General features: G+C 43.4%; 1 protein-coding gene across 1 annotated transcript in view; it reads right to left on the bottom strand.

Annotated features, from left to right (window-relative positions):
• The window catches only part of LOC311112547 (ATP-binding cassette sub-family B member 6-like), a 37,642-nt gene that overhangs the window by 4,884 nt on the left and 9,354 nt on the right, over nt 1-23,404 (bottom strand). The window contains exons 7-18 of the mRNA XM_084155683.1: nt 16,077-16,198; nt 15,723-15,832; nt 15,411-15,476; nt 10,881-11,006; nt 6,165-6,241; nt 5,836-5,899; nt 5,337-5,422; nt 5,101-5,158; nt 4,834-4,938; nt 2,393-2,567; nt 483-595; nt 16-110 (exon numbers count right to left, since the gene is read on the bottom strand). Of these exons, the coding sequence (XP_084011809.1) occupies nt 16-110; nt 483-595; nt 2,393-2,567; nt 4,834-4,938; nt 5,101-5,158; nt 5,337-5,422; nt 5,836-5,899; nt 6,165-6,241; nt 10,881-11,006; nt 15,411-15,476; nt 15,723-15,832; nt 16,077-16,198 (1,197 nt within the window). The remainder of the gene's footprint in view (nt 1-15; nt 111-482; nt 596-2,392; nt 2,568-4,833; nt 4,939-5,100; nt 5,159-5,336; nt 5,423-5,835; nt 5,900-6,164; nt 6,242-10,880; nt 11,007-15,410; nt 15,477-15,722; nt 15,833-16,076; nt 16,199-23,404) is intronic.

A 23,404-nucleotide genomic window follows, 5' to 3' on the forward strand; every position in this document is an offset into this window, starting at 1 on the left:
AGACCCATCCCTTACCTGTGAGCCACGACGATGGTGGTCCGATTGGAGCACACTTTGGTGAGCGACGCCTGAATGTTGCGCTCCGTCTGTGTGTCTAGAGCAGATGTGGCCTGTGCAGAGGGAAAGTTTTATGAGATAGGACACATGACTAAAATATTCAAGTTCAGTGAACTCGTATTAATCCACAGTAACACAATATGAAAGGGGGATCAGTGGTGTGGGGGCAAACATTGTCCCTCTTCGAATACATCCTTCCTTCCTCTCATCCTTGAAGAAATATCTGATCTGACATGGCTGGACTGGTGAAAGCTAAGTGAAAGAGCTGTTGCTTTCACCTATCAATTTGTGACAGCTCAGCAATAACTTCAAGGAAAGGAGGGAGGAAGTGTGTGTTTTTAAAGTATTTGTCTAGGGGCATCTTCACCCTACACCTATTTGAACAAAGTCATTGACCCTCCTGGTGGCCCTTCCTGAAAGTTTACCTCATCCAGCAGGATGATGTGAGGGGCCTTGAGGATAGTCCGGGCGATAGCCACCCTCTGCTTCTCCCCTCCACTCAGCTTCAGACCCCTCTCGCCCACCTGGGTGTCATATCCTGGGAGGGGGACAGACAGAGACAACACAGAGACAAACGTCACTCACCTCATACAGTAACAATGCACCTGGCAGCTAATGTGTGACCTCTGCAAATATCACCACTTGTTTGAGGAGATTTAGATGTGCATGCCAAAATGCTTCGGCAAATGTGGTTGGCAAATAAAAAACACCTATACAAACCCTTAAAACAACAATAATAATAATAATAATAATAATATGCCATTTAGCAGATGCTTTTATCCAAAGCGACTTACAGTCATGTGTGCATACATTCTTACGTATGGGTGGTCCCGGGGATCGAACCCACTACCCTGGCGTTACAAGCGCCATGCTCTACCAATTGAGCTACACACGACCACAATATTGACACCCATAACATCTGAGATCCCCAGAGATTGGAAAGCTGCCGCGGTCATCCCCCTCTTCAAAAGGGGCTGACACTCTAGATCCAAACTGTTACAGACCTATATCCATCCTGCCCTGCCTTTCGAAAGTTTTTGAAAGCCAAGTTAACAAACAGATCACCGACCATTTCGAATCCCACCGTACCTTCTCCGCTATGCATTCCGGTTTCCGAGCTGGTCATGGGTGCACGTCAACCATGCTCAAGGTCCTAAAATATATTATAACCACGATTGATAATAGACAGTACTGTGCAGCAGTCTTCATCGACCTGGCCAAGGCTTTCGACTCTGTCAAACACCGCATTCTTATTGGCAGACTAAATAGCCTTGGTTTCTCAAATGACTGCCTCGCCTGGTTCACCAACTACTTCTCAGATAGAGTTCAATGTGTCAAATCGGAGGGCCTGTTGTCTGGACCTATGGCAGTCTCTATGGGGGTGCCACAGGGTTCAATTCTTGGGCCGACTCTTTTCTCTGTGTATATCAATGATGTCGCTCTTGCTGCTGGTGACTCTCAGATCCACCTCTACGCAGACGACACCATTTTGTATACATCTGGCCCGTCATTGGACACTGTGTTAACAAACCTCCAAACGAGCTTCAATGCCATACAACACTCCTTCCGTAACCTCCAACTGCTCTTAAACACTAGTAAAACTAAATGCATGCTCTTCAATCGAACGCTGCTGGCACCCGCCCACCCGACTAGAATCACTACTCTCGACGGGTCTGACCTAGAGTATGTGGACAACTACAAATACCTAGGTGTCTGGTTAGACTGTAAAATCTCCTTCCAGACTCACATCAAGCATCTCCAATCCAAAGTGAAATCTAGAATTGGCTTCCTATCTCTCAACAAAGCCAACTACCTCATCCCCATATTGTTATTTATTTTGCTCATTTGCACTCCAGTATCTCTATTTGCACATCATCTCTTGCACATCTATCATTCCAGTGTTAATACTAATTGTAATTATTTTGCACTATGGCCTATTTATTGCCTTACCTCCATAACTTGCTACATTTGCACACACTGTATATATATTTTCTGTGGTATTTTTGACTTTATGTTTTGTTTTACCCCATATGTAACTCTGTGTTGTTGTTTTTATCGCACTGCTTTGCTTTATCTTGGCCAGGTCGCAGTTGTAAATGAGAACTTGTTTTCAACTGGCTTACCTGGTTAAATAAAAGGTGAAAAGAAAATAAAAAAAATAAGCCAACTTCAGGTTAACTACAGACAGAAATATAATGGCAACATACAGCTCTGTTTTCCAGTTACAGATTAAGCCTAATCCTGGACTCAATGGAGAATCTCCATTTAAAAAGTGTTTTAGTCTAGGACGAGGCTTAATCGGTGTCCGGGAAACCGTCAAAAGGTATTTCCGTACCTTCTGGGAACGTCTGGATCTTCTCATGAATGTCTGCGGCGATAGCCGCCTCCTCCACTTCGTGGTCGCTGGCGGAGACGCGCCCGTAGCGGATGTTGTCACGGATGTTGTCGTTGAAGAGGACCGTGTCCTGGGGCACCACACCGATGTGGGCACGCAGAGACACCTGCTTAACCTGCACCCAGATACCAAGAGGCTCAGAATACACTATATTAATACAGGGTCAAGCTCATTAGGACATGCAACGGGAAAACGTTTTCAATCGTCCAGATAATAATTGTTTTTTCTTAATTTGGTGCCTAATGAACACGACCCAGGTGTATCATATTAACAATACTGTATACCTCAACCAGTAGACCACCAACGTATAACAAACCTAATGTTATATACAGTGTTAGGTTCTAACGAATACACAAAAAATGCACGGACAACTACGGAAAGCTCAAACCAAGTTTATTCGCCCAATGGGTCAGACAGCTGCACAGACAAAAAACATGTTCCAACCAACACATTTACAGTGAGGGAAAAACGTATTTGATCCCCTGCTGATTTTGTACGTTTGCCCACTGACAAAGAAATGACCAGTCTATAATTTTAATGGTAGGTGTATTTGAACAGTGAGAGACAGAATAACAACAAAAACATCCAGAAAAACGCATGTCAAAAATGTTATAAATTGATTTGCATTTTAATGAGGGAAATAAGTATTTGACCCCCTCTCAATCAGAAAGATTTCTGGCTCCCGGGTGTCTTTTATACAGGTAACGAGCTGAGATTAGGAGCACACTCTTAAAGGGAGTGCTCCTAATCTCAGTTTGTTACCTGTATAAAAGACACCTGTCCACAGAAGCAATCAATCAGATTCCAAACTCTCCACCATGGCCACGACCAAAGAGCTCTCTAAGGATGTCAGGGACAAGATTGTACACCTACACAAGGCTGGAATGGGCTACAAGACCTTCGCCAAAGCAGCTTGGTGAGAAGGTGACAACAGTTGGTGCGATTATTCGCAAATGGAAGAAACACAAAATAACTGTCAATCTCCATCGGCCTGGGGCTCCATGCAAGATCTCACCTCGTGGAGTTGCAATGATCATGAGAACGGTGAGGAATCAGCCCAAAACTACACGGGAGGATCTTGTCAATGATCTCAAGGCAGCTGGGACCATAGTCACCAAGAAAACAATTGGTAAGACACTACACCGTGAAGGACTGAAATCCTGCAGCGCCCGCAAGGTCCCCCTGCTCAAGAAAGCACATATACAGGGCCGTCTGAAGTTTGCCAATGAACATCTGAATGATTCAGAGGAGAAATGGGTGAAAGTGTTGTGGTCAGATGAGACCAAAATCGAGCTCTTTGGCATCAACTCAACTCGCGGTGTTTGGAGGAGGAGAAATGCTGCCTATGACCCCAAGAACACCATCCCCACCGTCAAACATGGAGGTGGAAACATTATGCTTTGGGGGTGTTTTTCTGCTAAGGGGACAGGACAACTTCACCTCATCAAAGGGACGATGGACGGGGCCATGTACCGTCAAATCTTGGGTGAGAACCTCCTTCCCTCAGCCAGGGCATTGAAAATGGGTCGTGGATGGGTATTCCAGCATGACAATGACCCAAAACACACAGCCAAGGCAACAAAAGAGTGGCTCAAGAAGAAGCACATTAAGGTCCTGGAGTGGCCTAGCCAGTCTCCAGACCTTAATCCCATAGAAAATCTGTGGAGGGAGCTGAAAGTTCGAGTTGCCAAATGTCAGCCTCGAAAGCTTAATAACTTGGAGAAGATCTGCAAAGAGGAGTGGAACAAAATCCCTACTGAGATGTGTGCAAACCTGGTGGCCAACTACAAGAAACGTCTGACCTCTGTGATTGCCAACAAGGGTTTTGCCATCAAGTACTAAGTCATGTTTTGCAGAGGGGTCAAATACTTATTTCCCTCATTAAAATGCAAATCAATTTATAACATTTTTGACATGCGTTTTTCTGGATTTTGTTGTTGTTATTCTGTCTCTCACTGTTCAAATAAACCTACCATTAAAATTAGACTGATCATGTCTTTGTCAGTGGGCAAACGTACAAAATCAGCAGGGGATCAAATACTTTTTCCCCTCACTGTATATATACTCCAATTTAGGTGAACTCCTTCGCTCTAAACATTACATCTTTATTGCTAGGCAGGAAGTTAAGTGATGTGGGTAATAAACTGTTCCTTTACTCAGTACATTCCAAAGCCCCCTGGCTCCTATCCAACCTTAATTGACTCCACCATATACATTCCTCCTACAGATAACCTTTAACCAGACTATGGCACTCCTCCTTTCTAAAGGATAACTGATGATTAACAATATTTCAAGTTTAGAAGTCAGAATCCATCAACAGCATGTGCTAACAAGGCAGTTTGTCTGGGAACTATTTTCTTGCAACTGGGTAAATTACTCACCTTAGAGATGTCCTGGCCATCGATGCTGATGCATCCCCCCTGGACGTCATAGAAACGGAAGAGCAGGCGAAGGATGGTGCTCTTACCACACCCTGACGGGCCAACCTAGGGATGTCAACACAAACGCACAAACTGTTGAGAAGCAAGAAACATCTGTACTACACATGGTCCAGACACAAACCATCACATGACTGATAGAGAAATCAAACACTGCTCAAGTGTGCGTAACCTCTGGGTAATGCTTGGAAGCTTGGAATTCAATCTTACCAATGCAACAGTCTGGCCTGGCTGCACAGTGAATGATACGTTCTTAAGGATCTCCTTCCTTAAAAAAACACACAGAAGCACAAAATATATATTTAATCAAAGGAGAACGCTGGAACTACCACAACTATGATTATTCATCAAACTGTTTCTGAATCAGTATCCGTGTATAGCTTACACACAACTCATCAGTACAAACAAGACCTAAATATAAATTTTAAAAAAATCTTAGGACTTACCCATCAATGTAATTAAAGTACACATTCTCAAACTCCACTTTTCCCAGTTTATAAAGAAGGTTCCCTGCATTCACCACATCCTTCACCTGAAGAGAAATCAAGATAAAGCACATAAAAATATATAAATTACAGCAAAATAAATGTTTAAAGTGATATAAAACAAAATTAGCTAGTTGTGCAAGACATTTTATAGATAAAAGGATAAGTAGTGTAGTGTATAGTTCTCCTTCGAGAAAACAAAAGCTGATTCAAAGGGATTTTAAAACACTTCCGTGCTACCTGCCGCAAGGATAATATTGTGCATCCTCTGTCGAAGTAGGTAATCGAGGATGGGAGAAGACTACCTACTTACAAATTGGCACTTCTCGATCACTCGACCACTTAACGGTTTATGGGTCACGGAGGACGGAGGAGTCAAGGAGAGGACAGACTTTTGCCCAATTGAAAAGCTCCCATACACACCAAAAAGCTGGTCATTGACAACCAATTTCAAAATTACCTCCTCTTCCTCTGTGAAGAGCTTAAACATGCTCTCCATGTCGATAAAGGAGTTCTGGATCATTCTGTGGAGGATGAGAACATATGTATTATACAGAGCCCATGTTGTGCATTATGGGTACTGTAGTACATTATAATATAAACAACACCTCTCATAGATGTGTCAATAGTCTAGCTTCATTTGCTTGTGTCTTTCCTGATCTAGTAAGACAATGTGGAAGCAATAGGGTGGAAACATATACAGTCCATTTAGCTATAAGTGATAGACATAAGAGACTAGGGAAGGATGCCAGGAAGTAGAATTGAAACCCAGCCCATAACAACTCTCACCTGTAGTAGGTTCCAAACCAGTTGAGAGGGGTGTAGAGCTGGATGATGTAGGTGCCAAAGAGGACAAAGTCTCCAACCTGGAAATAGAGTGCATTAGCCTGGTTAAACATGCCTGAACACTTGGCTCACTATTGTTTCATTCCATTCAGTTTGGTTTAACCAGGCTACGATTCACAGCAGCTGACTTGAATGTACAGTCGTCGTCAAACGTTTTGAGAATGACACAAGTATTGGTCTTCACAAAGTTCGCTGCTTCAGTGTTATGAGATATTTTTGTCAGATGTTACTATGGTATACTGAAGTATAATTACAAGCATTCCGTAAGTGTCAAAGGTTTTTATTGACAATTACATTAAGTTTATGCAAAGAGTCAATATTTGCAGTGTTGACCCTTCTTTTTCAAGACCTCTGCAATCCGCCCGGGCATGCTGTCAATTAACTTCTGGGCCACATCCTGACTGATGGCAGCCCATTCTTGCATAATCAACGCTTGGAGTTTGTCAGAATTTGTGGGTTTTTGTTTGTCCACCCGCCTGTTGAGGATCGACCACAAGTTCTCAATGGGATTAAGGTCTGGGGAGTTTCCTGGCCATGGACCCAAAATGTCAATGTTTTGTTCCCCGAGCCACTTAGTTATCACTTTTGCCTTATGGCAAGGTGCTCCATCATGCTGGAAAAGGCATTGGTCGTCACCAAACTGTTCTTGGATGGTTGGGAGAAGTTGCTCTCTGAGGATGTGTTGGTACCATTCTTTATTCATGGCTGTGTTCTTAGGCAAATTTGTGAGTGAGCCCACTCCCTTGGCTGAGAAGCAACCCCACACATGAATGGTCTCAGGATGCTTTACTGTTGGCATGACACAGGACTGATGGTAGTGCTCACCTTGTCTTCTCCGGACAAGGTGTTTTCCGGATGCCCCAAACAATCAGAAAGGTGATTCATCAGAGAAAATGACTTTAACCCAGGCCTCAGCAGTCCAATCCCTGTACCTTTTGCAGAATATCAGTCTGTCCCTGATGTTTTTCCTGGAGGGAAGTGGGTTCTTTGCTGCCCTTCTTGACACCAGGCCATCCTCCAAAAGTCTTCGCCTCACTGTGCGTGCAGATGCACTCACATCTGCCGGCTGCCATTCCTGAGCAAGCTCTGCACTGGTGGTGCCCCGATCCCGCAGCTGAATCAACTTTAGGAGACGGTCCTGGCGCTTGCTGGACTTTCTTGGGCGACCTGACGCCTTCTTCACAACAATTGAACGTCTCTCCTTGAAGTTCTTGATGATCCGATAAATGGTTGATTTAGGTGCAATCTTACTAGCAGCAATATCCTTGCCTGTGAAGCCCTTTTTGTGCAAAGCAATGATGACGGCACGTATTTCCTTGCAGGTAACCATGGTTAACAGAGGAAGAACAATGATTTCAAGCACCACCCTCCTTTTAAAGCTTCCATTCTGTTATTCTAACTCAATCAGCATGACAGAGTGATCTCCAGCCTTGTCCTCGTCAACACTCTCACCTGTGTTAACGAGAGAATCACTGACATGATGGCAGCTGGTCCTTTTGTGGCAGGGCTGAAATGCAGTGGAAATGTTTTTTGGGGATTAAATTCATTTTCATGGCAAAGAGGGACTTTGCAATTAATTGCAATTCATCTGATCACTCTTCATGACATTCTGGAGTATATGCAAATTGCCACCATCAAAACTGAGGCAGCAGTTCAAAACGTTTGACCACGACTGTACAGTACCAGTCAAAAGTTTGGACACACCTACTCATTCAAGGCTTTTTCTTTATTTTTACTATTTTCTACATGGTAGAATAATAGTGAAGACATCAAAACTATGAAATAACACATACGGAATCATGTAGTAACCAAGAAATTGTTAAACAAATTAAAATATATTTTACATTTGAGATTCTTCAAATAGCCACCCTTTGCCTTGATGACAGCTTTGCACACTCTTGGCATTCTCTCAACCAGCTTCACCTGGAATGCTTTTCCAACAGTATTGAAGGAGTTCCCACATATGCTGAGCATGATTTTTAAGCAATTAATTTGCATTTTATTGCATGACATAAGTATTTGATACATCAGAAAAGCAGAACTTAATATTTGGTACAGAAAGCTTTGTTTGCAATTACAGAGATCATACGTTTCCTGTAAGTCTTGACCAGGTTTGCACACACTGCAGCAGAGATTTTGGCCCACTTCTCCATACAGACCTTCTCCAGATCCTTCAGGTTTCGGGGCTGTCGCTGGGCAATACGGACTTTCAGCTCCCTCCAAAGATTTTCTATTGGGTTCAGGTCTGGAGACTGGCTAGGCCACTCCAGGACCTTGAGATGCTTCTTACGGAGCCACTCCTTAGTTGCCCTGGCTGTGTGTTTCGGGTCGTTGTCATGCTGGAAGACCCAGCCACGACCCATCTTCAATGCTCTTACTGAGGGAAGGAGGTTGTTGGCCAAGATCTCGCGATACATGGCCCCATCCATCCTCCCCTCAATATGGTGCAGTCGTCCTGTCCCCTTTACAGAAAAGCATCCCCAAATAATGATGTTTCCACCTCCATGCTTCACTGTTGGGATGGTGTTCTTGGGGTTGTACTCATCCTTCTTCTTCCTCCAAACACAGCGAGTGGAGTTTAGACCAAAAAGCTATATTTTTGTCTCATCAGACCACATGACTTTCTCCCATTCCTCCTCTGGATCATCCAGATTGTCATTGGCAAACTTCAGACGGGCCTGGACATGCGCTGGCTTGAGCAGGGGGACCTTGCGTGCGCTGCAGGATTTTAATCCATGATGGCGTAGTGTGTTACTAATGGTTTTCTTTGAGACTGTGGTCCCAGGTCTACAATTGAATCCCTGATGTCCTTACACAGCTCTCTGGTCTTGGCTATTGTGGAGAGGTTGGAGTCTGTTTGATTGAGTGTGTGGACAGATGTCTTTTATACAGGTAATGAGTTCAAAACAGGTGCAGTTAATAAAGGTAATGAGTGGAGAACAGGAGGGCTTCTTAAAGAAAAACTAACAGGTCTGTGAGAGCCGGAATTCTTACTGGTTGGTAGGTGATCAAATACTTATGTCATGCAATAAAATGCAAATGAATTACTTAAAAATCATACAAATGTGATTTTCTGGATTTTTGTTTTAGATTCTGTCTCTCACAGTTGAAGTGTACCTATGATAAAAATTACAGACCTCTACATGCTTTGTAAGTAGGAAAACCTGCAAAATCGAGTTATTTCCTCTTCTGGCGCACAGCTTCAGGATAGTCCTCGTTGAGAAAGATATACATTCCTCTCAAGTTCTTGGCTCTTTCCAGAACAGCTACCTTGTCGTTGAACCTCAGGAACTTGACCACTATCGGCCTGGGCCTGTCACCTGGGCCGGTGGTGGGTTTTCCAGTCCTGTGGGCGCGCTCCACCTCAATCTTCCTGTTGTCCATCTTCAATTTCTCAGAGATCATTTCCCTCACTTTGTCCTCAGACTCCGTCCAGGTCTCGTGTGGAGATTCTGCAATTCCATCTACAACCATGTTGTTACACTTTGATTGTCCCTCGAAATTGTTATCATGGATTCACACACAGAACTGATGTCCTCTCTTAATGACTTACAGATTGCTGTAATCTTGCCGTTCTCCTGTTTCAACTCATCGAGCTGACCATGAGAGAACTGCAAACTGTTCTTTAGGTCCTGGACCACTCTGGTCAGGTCGTCCATTATTTTATTAGTTGAACCCACCATTATTTGGACAAAGCACTTGAAGCTATTTTCTTGATGTTGTAACAACTGCTTGTAGAACTCTTTTTGTTTGTTTAAAAGATCCTTCACGTGTGATAGAGAGACACCACTGTCCTCGACAACGGTACTCCCGCCGGTTTTAGTCTTTTGTCATGGTAGCTAGCAACGTAGGTTACGCTGTTACTCCTCGCAGTTCCAGACAGGGCAGGACACGGGGATGATTGAAAACAACAAACAGCAGGGATCTAGACAGCCACAAACCCGGAACAATCTGCAGTCCCAGCCACAATGGCTAACCGTGTCGCGGGCTGCGTTCAAGCCCTCAAGAAAACCCAGCTAGCTTGATATGCTGCTAGCGAGCAGCTAGGCTAGCTGCAACGCCAAATAGTGCCTCAGACCCGTCCTTGGTCGGCAGGATCACTGGACAGAGACTAGCAATAACAGCAACTGATGCCAACTGTGTCGCAGGATCCAAACTAAAAAGTTAGCTAGCTACTATGAACTTTGTATTTGTATTGATTGCTTTTGTCTGCAAGGCAAGCTGCAAAGAATTTACTTATTAGAGTACAATAAAGTTTTCTAATCTAATGTAGGACAAAACAACATAGCCCTAGCATAGAAGATAGAAAAGTGGATGAGCAGAGAGAGTTTGAGGTGGGCCAATAGGGCTTTTTACACTACTGAGCCAAACTAAGCTGCACTGGTCAGGTTAGGCATCCAGACATTCACCATAAGGACAATAGTCGGCTCAATAGTGTGAAAAGGGTAGTATAATGAGTATCTAGGCCTTTAACAGGGAACTTTTACAACTTCATGTTAAATGGTTTCTCACCCTGAAAGTGGCTCTTTAACAAAATCCAAACATGGATTATAGTTTGTCCTGGCTCATAGACTATTGTCAGAGTGAGGAACCATCTAACATTAATTAGTAAAATACTAAACTTCCCCTTTAAGCTAGTAAGGGCTCCGAGCTCAGTACCTTAAACTTGCCGTCCTGGACAAAGTAGGCACAGAGCAGTGACCCGGCCAGTAGGCCTGAGCCGATGATCAGGTTCTGGGTCTGGTTCAGGAAGGCTAGAGAGGCTTGTGTCTTCCATTCTGAGATCTAGGACGGGAGAGGACAGACAGACAAACAGGCAGCAAACGTAACATTACAATCAATAGAGTTATAGCCTGGTCCAAGATCTGTTTGTGCTGTCTGTTTGCACTGCTGAACAGACCTAGAACCAGGCTAATAGAGATGAAAAAGTTAAAGCAGTTTCTGCTGGTTGCAGTTCTAAAATCCTAGAACATCATCAATGATGGCAAGCTCTATTTAACTATTTTATTTATTTATTTTTTTGTCATTTAGCAGACGCTCTTATCCAGAGCGACTTACAGGAGCAATTAGGGTTAAGTGCCTTGCTCAAGGGCACATTGACAGATTTTTCACCTAGTCGGCTCGGGGATTAGAACCAGCGACCTTTCGGTTACTGGCACAACGCTCTTACCCACTAAGCTACCTGCCGCCCAACTATGCATCTCAGATGGTCAAACACATTTCGTATATATCTATTAATCCTGCTACTGGTCACTATTACTCCTGTTTACATGTATATATTATCATTAGTATATTACCATATTTCTGCTACAATCACTTTTCAGCCCTGTTTACATGTACTTCAGAAAGTATTCACACACCTTGACTTTTTCCACATTTTGTTGTGTTACAGCCTGAATTTAAAATGGATAAAATTGTGATTTTTGTCGCTGGCCTACACACAATACCCCATAATGTCAAAGTGGAATAATAATTTTTGAAATGTTTACAAATTAATAAAAAATGAAAAGCTGAAATGTCTTGCGTCAATAAGTATTTAACCCCTTTGTAAAGTCTAAATAAGTTCAGGAGTAAAAATGGGCTTAAAAAGTCACACAAGTTGCATGGACTCACTCTGTGTGCAATAAGTGTTTAACATGATTTTTGAATGACAACCTCATCGCTGTACTCCACACATACAATTATCTGTAAGGTCCCTCAGTCGAGCAGTGAATTTCAAACACAAATTCAAACGCAAAGACCAAGGAGATTTTCCAATGTCTCGCAAAGAAAAATAAAAAATAGCTATTAACTACACTTTGGATGGTGTATCAATACACCAAGTCACTACAAAAATACAGGCATCCTTCCTAACTCAGTTGCCCGAGGAGGGAAACCGCTCAGGGATTTCACCATGGGGCCAATGGTGACTTTAAAACAGTTACAGAGTTTAATGGCTGTGATAGGAGAAAACTGAGGATGGATCGACAACATTCTAGTTACTCCACAATACTAATCTAATTGACAAAGTGAAATGAAGGAAGCCTGTACAGAATAAAAATATTCCAAAACATGCATCCTGTTTCCAACAAGGCACTAAAGTAATACTGCAAAACATCTGGCAAAGCAATTAACTGAGCACCGCATCTCTCCATATTTTCAAGCATAGTGGTGGCTGAATCATGTTATTGGTATGCTTGTAATCGTTAAGGACTGGGGTGTTTTTCAGGATCAAAAAAATTAATGGAATGGAACTAAGCACAGGCAAAATCCTTGAGCAAAACCTGGTTCAGTCTGCTTTCCACCAGACACTGGGAGATACATTTACATTTTAGTCATTTAGCAGATGCTCTTATCCAGAGCGACTTACAGGAGCAATTAGGGTTAAGTGCCTTGCTTAAGGGCACTTCGACAGATTTTTCACCTAGTCGGCTCGGGGATTAGAACCAGCGACCTTTCGGTTACTGGCACAACGCTCTTACCCACTAAGCTACCTGCCGCCCTGATGAATTCACTTTTCAGCAGGACAATAACCTAAAACACAAAGCCAAATCTACACTGGAGTTACTTACCAAGAAGACAGTGAATGTTCCTGAGTAGCTGAGATACAGTTTTGACTATGGTTCCAGTTAAATCTATGGCAAGACCTGAAAATAGTTGTCTAGCAATGATCAACAACCAATTTGACAGAGCTTGAAGAATAATACTTTTTTAAAGAATAAAATGGGCAAATGTTGCACAATCCAGGTGTGGAAGGTTCTTAGAGACTTAACCAAAAAGACTCACAGCTGTAATCACTGCCAAAAGTGCTCCTACAAAGAATTGACTGGGTGTGAATACTTATGTAAATTAGATATTTCTGTATTTCATTTTCAATACATTTGTAAAAATGTCTAAAAACATGTTTTCATTTTGTCATTATGGGGTATTGTGTGAGATGTAAATTAGATTTCTGTATTTAATTTTCTATAAATTCGCAAATATTTAAAAACATGTTTTTTTTTACTTTGTCATTATGGGGTATTATGTGTGTTGATGGTTGAGAAAAAAAAATCGATTTAAATCCATTTTTAATTCAGGCTGTACAAACAAAATGTGGATTAAGTCAAGGGGTATGAATACTTTCTGAAGGCACTGTGTATCCATCCGCCTGTGACGCCTACTGACCTCTTGCACACACATACTAACACTAATACCCACACACTTACATACACTCACCACCACGCACACACCCACATGCTGCTGGCATCCTGTTTACTATTACATTATTATTTATCCTGCTACCAGTCACTTTCTCCTAATCCCTGCCTACATGTACATATCTACCTCAAATACTCCAGTATCCCTGCACATTGTACATTTACCCTGTATATAGCTTCCTCTCTTATTTGTCATGTTATTATATGTATTTTTCTTATTAGTTACACTTTTTTGATAGGGCTTGCAAGTTAACTAAATGAGCCCCACAGTAATGCCGGCGTGATTTAGGACTTCCAACTCATTTTATAGATTGTTTGTTTGAGCTACAGACTTCTGGGTTGTAACATTGGATTTGTCTATTTCTTCTGCATCCATTAGCCTGTATGACGAACAGGGATTGAGCTAGAGCGGTTTTTGTGAGACAAGGGTGGATCTTGAAGGGGACCAGGGCAGGGTTTTTAAACAAATACATCTGTAGAGTCCGAATGGTTTGAGCTACAAACTATTAAAAGCTATATATGAAAAGCCGAGACTCCCACAAACACTCACAAGATACACAAGAGTCATTAGAAGGTAAGGGGTTCTTCTACATAGAAGATCATTGGAAATCATCAATCAATCAATCAATTTTATTTTATATAGCCCTTCTTACATCAGCTAATATCTCGAAGTGCTGTACAGAAACCCAGCCTAAAACCCCAAACAGCTAGTAATGCAGGTGTAGAAGCACGGTGGCTAGGAAAAACTCCCTAGAAAGGCAAAACCTAGGAAGAAACCTAGAGAGGAACCAGGCTATGAGGGGTGGCCAGTCCTCTTCTGGCTGTGCCGGGTGGAGATTATAACAGAACCATGCCAAGATGTTCAAAAATGTTCATAAGTGACAAGCATGGTCAAATAATAATCAGGAATAAATCTCAGTTGGCTTTTCATAGCCGATCATTAGAGTTTAAAACAGCAGGTCTGGGACAGGTAGGGGTTCCATAACCGCAGGCAGAACAGTTTAAACTGGAATAGCAGCAAGGCCAGGCGGACTGGGGATAGCAAGGAGTCACCACGGCCGGTAGTCCCGACGTATGGTCCTAGGGCTCAGGTCTCTCAGTTGGCTTTTCATAGCCGATCATTTAGAGTTGAAAACAGCAGGTCTGGGACAGGTAGGGGTTTCGTAGCCGCAGGCAGAACAGTTGAAACTGGAATAGCAGCAAGGCCAGGCGGACTGGGGGCAGCAGGGTGTCATCATGCCCGGTAGTCCTGACGTATGGTCCTAGGGCTCAGGTTCTCAGAGAGAAAGAGAGAATTAGAGAGAGCATACTTAAATTCACACAGGACACTGGATAAGACAGGAGAAGTACTCCAGGTATAACCAACTAACCCCAGCCCCCCGACACATAAACTACTGCAGCATAAATACTGGAGGCTGAGACAGGAGCGGTCCGGAGACACTGTGGCCCCATCCGAAGAAACCCCCGGACAGGGCCAAACAGGAAGGATATAACCCCACCCACTCCGCCAAAGCACAGCCCCCGCACCACTAGAGGGAAATCCCAAGACATAATATGGTAATAAGCTCACATAGTTGCTGTCACAAACTCCACACAGTTGTCACTGACTAGTTGGATATTCATTTCCCAAAGAACAAAACACTTCTGTAAATTCATTTTTATCAGGTTTTTGCTTTGGCTGGACTTGTTTTTTTAATTTACATTTGTCAATAAAACTCATGAATGCAACTGTTTATGTTAAATTGTTTTGTATTCTACTTGTAGCCTTGGTTGTCCTGAAAAGAAAACAGTAAAACACTTCCTTGTGAGGCTAAATATAAAAGGCTGGACAGATAAATGAAAGTCAGATAAATGAAAAGCCGATTTTTGCTGGGGTCTCGGGACTGTGCATGTGACAAATATAATGTGAAACTTGAATTTACCTGAATAACCAAAGCAAGCACTCTGGTGTAACTTTAAACAGATCTACATTCTCAACTTTTCAGCGTTTGGCATCTATGGTCTAGATTACCTGATACTTCAGGATGGCGTCCTCAAAACGGTTCACCTCGTAATTCTCTGCGTTGTAGTACTTCACCTGTTGGAAAAACATTACAATCGCAGCCATGAAGCAACTTTGAAGCTGCAGAAATGCAATATGTTTGTGGGCAGCTTCATGTGCCACCATGGCAAGTGGGGATTCTGGGTCGTGTTCATTAGGCATCAAACAGACAAAACATTTTTAGTTTCTCGTTGAATAATGTTTTTAAACATTTTCTGTTGCGTGCCCTAATGAAGACAATCCAAGTATTGAGGTTAAAGGTCAATGGGACCGTCTCGGTACCGTCTCAAAGTTGAGCAGGGAGTCCACCGCCTTGGACTTGGTGTTGTTGTCCTGGGTGTTCATGTCTCGCCTGTACTTGGTCCTCCATTCCGTGATGATGATGGTAAGGGCTGAAGAGATATATTGATAGACCATTATGAAATACATTGGTGTTACCAGAACTCAGTCGAATGCATATGTAAAATGCTTTCAAGTAGGTGTGCTTGAATTAGCTTGTAGTTGTTTTAATTTACACTTTTGGGACTATTCTATTGGTGCAGCTCAAGTCATTTGAAAGTATTTCACACATATCGGATTATTGTTACTTTATAAAAATAACTAAATTAGCTCTCGAAAAGGAGGCCTTGTACTCACTGAGATAGAGGAACATGCAGACGAATACGATGAGTCCGAACCAGGCGTTGAAGTAGGTGATGAAGTAGATGATGGAGATAACGATATCTGCGATGGTGGGGAAGATGCTGAATACGATGTAGCTGTGGAGAGAAATAGAGGGGTTTACCTCTGAATTCACACACAGAAACTCTACTGACTGTCTAGAGGTTAGGATGACACTAAGAAACTAAGACATACTACAGGGGGATCGCAGTTGGGTCACATTACACTGGTTGGTAGTGATGGAAGAAATGGAATGTAGACTACATTTTCGACAATTGAGTAAACCCCTGAGGGAGCAGTCTATCTAAGCTTTGAGAATAAGATAATCAGACCTAGATCAAACATGTATTTTCAGTGTTTCCCCTATATTCATTTAGCACACAGCTGTACATTTCGATGAAACATGGTAAAGCCCCAAAATTGCCTACCCTGGAAGCCTGTGTTTCAGACATAAGGAAGTGGATGGAGGCAAATCTTTTACTTTTAAACTCGGACAAAACAGAGATGCTAGTTCTAGGTCCCAAGAAACAAAGAGATATGCTGTTGGATCTGACAATTAATCTTGATGGCTGTACAGTCGTCTCAAATAAAACTGTGAAGGACCTCAGCGTTACTCTGGACACTGTTCTCTCTTTTGATGAACATATCAAGAATATTTCAAGGACAGCTTTTTTCAATCTTCGTAACATTGCAAAAATCAGACACTTTTTGTCCAAAAATGATGCAGAAAAGCTAATCCATGCTTTTGTCACTTCTAGATTAGACTACTGCAATGCTCTACTCTCCGGCTACCCGGATAAAGCACTAAATAAACTTCAGTTAGTGCTAAACACACCTGCTAGAATCCTGACTAGAACCTACAAATTTGATCATATTTCTTTAGTGCTAGCCTCTCTACATTAGCTTCCTGTTAAGGCTAGGGCTGATTTCAAGGTTGTACTGCTAACCTACAAAGCATTACATGGCCTTGCTCCTACTTATCTCACCGATTTGGTCCTGCCGTACATACCTACACATACGCTACGGTCACAAGACGCAGGCCTCCTTATTGTCCCTAGAATTTCTAAGCAAACAGCTGGAGGCAGGGCTTTCTCCTATAGATCTAAATTTGTATGGAATGGTCTGCCTATCCATGTGAGAGACGCAGACTCGGTCTCGACCTTTAAGTCTTTACTGAAGATTAATCTCTTCAGTAGGTCCTATGATTGAGTGTAGTCTGGCCCAGGGGTGCAAAGGTGAACGGCAAGGCACTGGAGTGACGAACCGCCCTTGCTGTCTCTGCCTGGCCGGCTCCCCTCTCTCCACTGGGATTCTCTGCCTCTGACCCTATTACGGGGGCTGAGTCACTGGCTTACTAGTGCTCTTCCATGCTGTCCCTAGGAGGGGTGCGTCACTTGAGTGGGTTGAGTCACAGACGTGATCTTCCTGTCCGGTTTTGCGCCCCCTTGGGCGGTGGAAGAGATCTTCGTGGGCTATACTCAGCTTTGTCTCAGGGTAGTAAGTTGGTGGTCTGTTGATATCCCTCTAGTGGTGTGGGGTCTGTGCTTTGGCAAAGTGGGTGGGGTTATATCCTGCCTGGTTGGCCCTGTCCGGGGGTATCGTCGGACGGGGCCACAGTGTCCCCTGACGCACCCGTCTCAGTCTCCAGTATCTATGCTGCAATAGTCTATGTGCCGGGGGGCTAGGGTCAGTCTGTTATATCTGGTGTAATTCTCCTGTCTTATCTGGTGTCCTGTGTGAATTTAAGTATGCTCCCTCTAATTCTCTCGCTCTCCCTCCCGGAGGACCTGAGCCCTAGGATCAGGACTACCTAGCCTGATGTCTCCTGGATGTCCCCAGTCCACCTGATCGTGCTGCTGCTCCAGTTTCAACTGTTCTGCCTGCGGCTAGGGAACCCTGATTTATTCAACGGACGTGCTACCTTGTCCCGGACCTGCTGTTTTCGACTCTCTCTACCACATCTGCTGTCTCGACCTCTGAATGCTCGGCTATGAAAAGCCAACTGACATTTACTCCTGAGGTACTGACTGTTGCACCCTCTACAACCACTGTGATTATTATTTGACCCTGCTGGTCATCTATGAACGTTTAATCATCTTGAAGAACAATCTGGCCTTAAACGGCCATGTACTCTTATAATCTCCACCCGGCACAGCCAGAAGAGGAGTGGCCACCCCTCAGAGCCTGGTTCCTCTCTAGGTTTCTTCTTAGGTTTTCGTACGTATTTCCCCATCACACTTTTCATCCTTCTACTAAATATACCTTCCTGCAACCCGCCTCACTCAATGTGGAACGGATTCTATTATTGACTTAACTTTTATCTAGAATCTCCAGTTGAAACTAGCTAGCCAGCTAACTAGCTACTTGCTATTAGCCACCGTTAGCGGTATTCACCCAGAATGGAATAACTGAATCACTGGACATTAACACCGGATCGCAACTAGCTAGCCGCAACCGAATGGATGTTGCTGTTGGCTAATCACCACTGCCCCCGAAGCAAGCACCAGTTAGCCTCGAGCCAGGCCCATATCCCGGCTATCTACCTCTCTGTCTACCGGACGGGAGTAGCCAGCTAACTAGCTACTTGCTATTAGCCACCGTTAGCGGTTTTTCATCATTGTCCGTGGCCTGCACTACCTACCAGCCAGCTCTAGCCTGGACTATTATCGGCCAGTCTGCACTGTCTGCACAGTGCGTTATCGACCCAGAACATATTGGTTTTTCTGTCGGAATCACTGGACCTTTAACACAGGATCATCGCAACTAGCTAGCTGCAACCAAATGGATGTTGTTGTTGGCTAATCAGACTTGAGCTAGCCTTGAGTCAGGCCCATCTCCCGGCTATCTACCTCTCTGTCAACCGGACGGGACCTCCTAGAGTCGACACGGAGCCCCGCCAATCCATCACGACTGGTCTGCCGACGTAATCGTCTGTGGTTTCAACAGGCTTCCCGTTGTGACGACCACGACGATCCATCTGCTAGCCCCGGCCCGCTAGCACACACAAACAACAGCCGTGCTTCCTGCTAGCCTGTGCTGTAGCACCAATTCGAACTGCTCTCGGACTCACATATTGCTGTTCACTGGACCTTATGATCACTCAGCTGCACAGCTGATGCCTGCTGGACTGTTCCTTTACACGGTACCCTGTCCTATTTATCTGTTTAGCCTCAGCCCAAACTTTCATCGCCATTACCAGTTGTTGTCTTAGCTCTCTCGAATAACACCTGTGATTGCTTTATGCCTCTTTCCCATGTCAATATGCCTTGCCTATTGCTGTTCCAGTTAGTTCTTATTATACAATTTCACTGTAGAGTCCCATGTCCCTCTCAAACTGCCTCAAATAGTTCCTTTGTTCCACCCCCCATACACACGGAAACCGGCTCAATCGGTGCCTCCAGTGATGCTATCTCTTTCATTGTTACCCAACGCTTAGGTTTACCTCCACTGTACTCATATCCTTCCATATCCTTGTCTGTACATAATGCCCTGAATCTATTCTACAACGCCCGGAAATCTGCCCCCTTTATTCTCTGTACCCAACGCACTAGAAGACCAGTTCTTAAAGCCTTTAGCCGTATACTTATTCTAGTCCTCCTCTGTTCCTCTTGTGATGTAGAGGTTAACCCAGGCCCTGCAGCCCCCAGTATCACTCCTACTCCCCAGGAGCTATCATTTGTTGACTTCTGTAACCGTAAAAGCATTGGATTTTTGCATGTTAACATCAGAAGCCTCCTCCCTAAGTTTGAGTTATTCACTGCGTTAGCACACTCCGCCAACCCTGATGTTCTAGCAGTGTCTGAATCCTGGCTTAGGAAGGCCACCAAGAATTCAGAAATGCCCATCCCCATGTCCAACATTTTCCGTCTAGATAGAACTGCCAAAGGGGGTGGAGTTGCAATCTACTGTAGAGATCGCCTGCAGAGCTCTATCATACTATCCAGGTCTGTGCCCAAAGAGTTTGAGCTTCTACTTCTAAAAATCCACCTTTCCAGAAATAAGTCTCTCACTGTTGCCGCTTGCTACAGCCCCCCCTCAGCCCCCAGCTGTGCCCTGGACACCATATGTGAATTGATTGCCCCCCATCTATCCTCAGAGTTCGTACTGCTTGGTGACCTAAACTGGGATATGCTTAATACACCGGCCATCCTACAATCCAAACTAGATGCCCTCAATCACACACAAATTATCAAGGAACCTACCAGGTACAACCCTAAATCCGTAAACATGGGCACCCTTATAGATATCATCCTGACTAACTTACCCTCTAAATACACCTCCGTTGTCTTCAACCAGGATCTAAGTGATCACTGCCTTATTGCCTGCGTCTGTAACAGGTCCGCGGTCAAACGACCACCCCTCATCACTGTCAAACGCTCCCTAAAACACTTTAGCGAGCAGACCCTCCTAATTGACCTGGCCCAGGTATCCTGGATGGATATCAATCTCATTCCGTCAGTAGAGGATGCCTGGTTGTTCTTTAAAAGTGCTTTCCTCTCCATCTTAAATAAGCATGCCCCATTCAAAAAATTCAGAACTAAGAACAGATATAGCCCCTGGTTCTCCTCCGACTTGACTGCCCTTGACCAGCACAAAAACATCCTGTGGCGCACGGCATTAGCATCGAATAGCCCCCGCGATATGCAACTTTTCAGGGAAGTTAGGAACCAATATACATAAGCAGTTAGGAAAGCAAAGGCTATCTTTTTCAAACAGAAATGTGCATCCTGTTGCACTAACTCCAAAAAGTTTGGGCACCTCCTCCCAGCTGCCCACTGCACTGAGGCTAGGAAACACTATCACCACTGATAAATCTACAATAATCAAGAATTTCAACAAGCATTTTGCTACGGCTGGCCATGCTTTCCACCTGGCTACCACTACCCCGGTCACCAGCTCTGCACCCTCCGCTGCAACCAAACCTCTGCTGCCAAACATGCCCTCGTAAAACTGACTATCCTACCGATCCTTGACTTCGGCGATGTCATTTACAAAATAGCTTCCAACACTCTACGCAGCAAATTGGATGAAGTCTATCACAGTGCCATCCGTGTTGTCACCTCACCAAAGCCCCATATACTACCCACCAATGTGACCTGTACGCTCTTGTTGGCTGGTCCTCACTACATATTCGTCGGCAAACCCACTGGCTCCAGGCCATCTATAAATCACTACTAGGCAAATCCCCGCCTTATCTTAGCTCATTGGTCACCATAGCAACACCCACCCGTAGTATGCGCTCCAGCAGGTATATCTCACTGGTCATCCCCAAAGCCAACACCTCCTTTGACTGCCATTCCTTCCAGTTCTCTGCTGCCAATGACTGGAACGAACAGCAAAAATCTCTGAAGCTGGAGACTCTGATCTCCCTCACTAACTTTAAGCATCAGTTGTCAGAGCACCTTACCGATCACTGCACCTGTACACAGCCCATCTGAAATTAGCCCACACAACTACCTCATCCCCATATTGTTATTTATTTTGCTAATTTGCACCCCAGTATCTCTATTTGCACATCATCTTTTGCACATCTATCATTCCAGTGTTAATACTAATTGTAATTATTTTGCACTATGGCCTATTTATTGCCTTACCTCCATAACTTGCTACATTTGCACACACTGTATATATATTTTCTGTTGTATTTTTGACTTTGTTTGTTTTACCCCATATGTAACTATGTGTTGTTGTTTTTATCGCACTGCTTTGCTTTATCTTGGCCAGGTCGCAGTTGTAAATGAGAACTTGTTCTCAACTGGCTTAACTGGTTAAATAAAGGTAAAAAAAAAAAAAAAAAAAAAAAGGTTCCTGCCTTTCTAGGGAGTTTTCCTAGCCACCGTGCTTCTACATCTGCATTGCTTGCTGCTTGGGGTTTTAGGCTGGGTTTCTGTATAGCACTTTGTGACATCTGCTGATGTAAAAAGTGCTTTATAAATACATTTGATTGATTGACTTATTCCACATTTTTATGTGTTACAGCCTGAATTCAAAATTGATTAAATATATTTTTTGTCCTCATCCATCTACACACACACACACAATACCCCATAATGACAAAGTAACATAAATAAAATATTTGCTAATTTATAGAAAATTAAATACAGAAATCTTATTTACATAACTATTCACACCCTGAGTCAATACATGTACATGTTAGAATCACCTGTGGCAGCGATTACAGCAGTGAGTCTTTCTGGGTAAGTCTCTAAGAGCTTTGTTCACCTGGATTGTACAATATTTGCGCATTATTCTTTTAAAATTCTTCAAGACGATTTATGACAAAACCTATAACTAGGCCACTCAGGAACATTCATTGTCTTCTTGGTAAGCAACTCCAGTTCAGATTTTGGCTTTGTGTTGTAGGTTGAGTGTCTGGTGGAAAGCAGAAAGAACCAGGTTTTCCTCTAGGATTTTGCCTGTGCTTAGCTCCATTCCATTTCTTTGTATCCTAAAAAAGTCTCTAGTCCTTGCCGATTACAAGCATGCCCATAACATGATGCAGTGGCACTGTAAGAACTGTAAAGCTGCTGGGTTTTTCACGCCCAACAGTTTCCTGTGTGTATCAAGAATGGTCCACCACCCAAAGGACATCCAGCCAACTAGACACAACTGTGGGAAGCATTGGAATCAACATGAGCCTGCATCCCTGTGGAACGCTTTCGACCCCTTGTAGAGTCCATGCCCCGACGAATTGATGCTATTCTGAGGGCAAAAGGGGGTGTTGCAACTAATCATGTTAATGTTTTGTACACTCAGTGTATATTTGTAAACAATCTTTGAGAACTAACAACCACCAGAATGAAAACTAGACAGTCAGTGAGAATAAAACATTTTAAAAATGTCATGACATTGGGCTCCCATTGATGTTGTTATAATGTTTGAGTCACTCAGATAGCATGAGAATTTTTTTTTTTTTTTTGAAATTGCAGGAAATTATCTTTAAAACTAACCAAAAAGAATATCTGCGGCCAAGAGGAAGGCCACTGGCCACGCCATCACCCCCCCCAAACCGACCTTAATTTTGCCACAGCTGCTGAAAAGAATCCTAGGAGAAACACTGATATCAAATACTTTTAAACACTTGAGCTGCACTTGATACAGTTAGTCTGGTACAATGGAGCATATTAAATAAATGGAATAATCCCGAAAGTGCAAAGCAAATTTAAAGCGCACCTCAGACAATTTCAAGTATTTGACATATTCGACCAGTGTCTGAAAGTAATCATTAGTAATCTACCGCAGGTAGACGTAAAGCGCTTTGAGCATCTGGAAAAACGCTATATAACTTCAATCAACACACACAC

The sequence above is a fragment of the Coregonus lavaretus genome, assembly GCF_964263955.1.
Source record: "Coregonus lavaretus genome assembly, chromosome: 38".
Lineage (NCBI taxonomy): Eukaryota > Metazoa > Chordata > Actinopteri > Salmoniformes > Salmonidae > Coregonus > Coregonus lavaretus.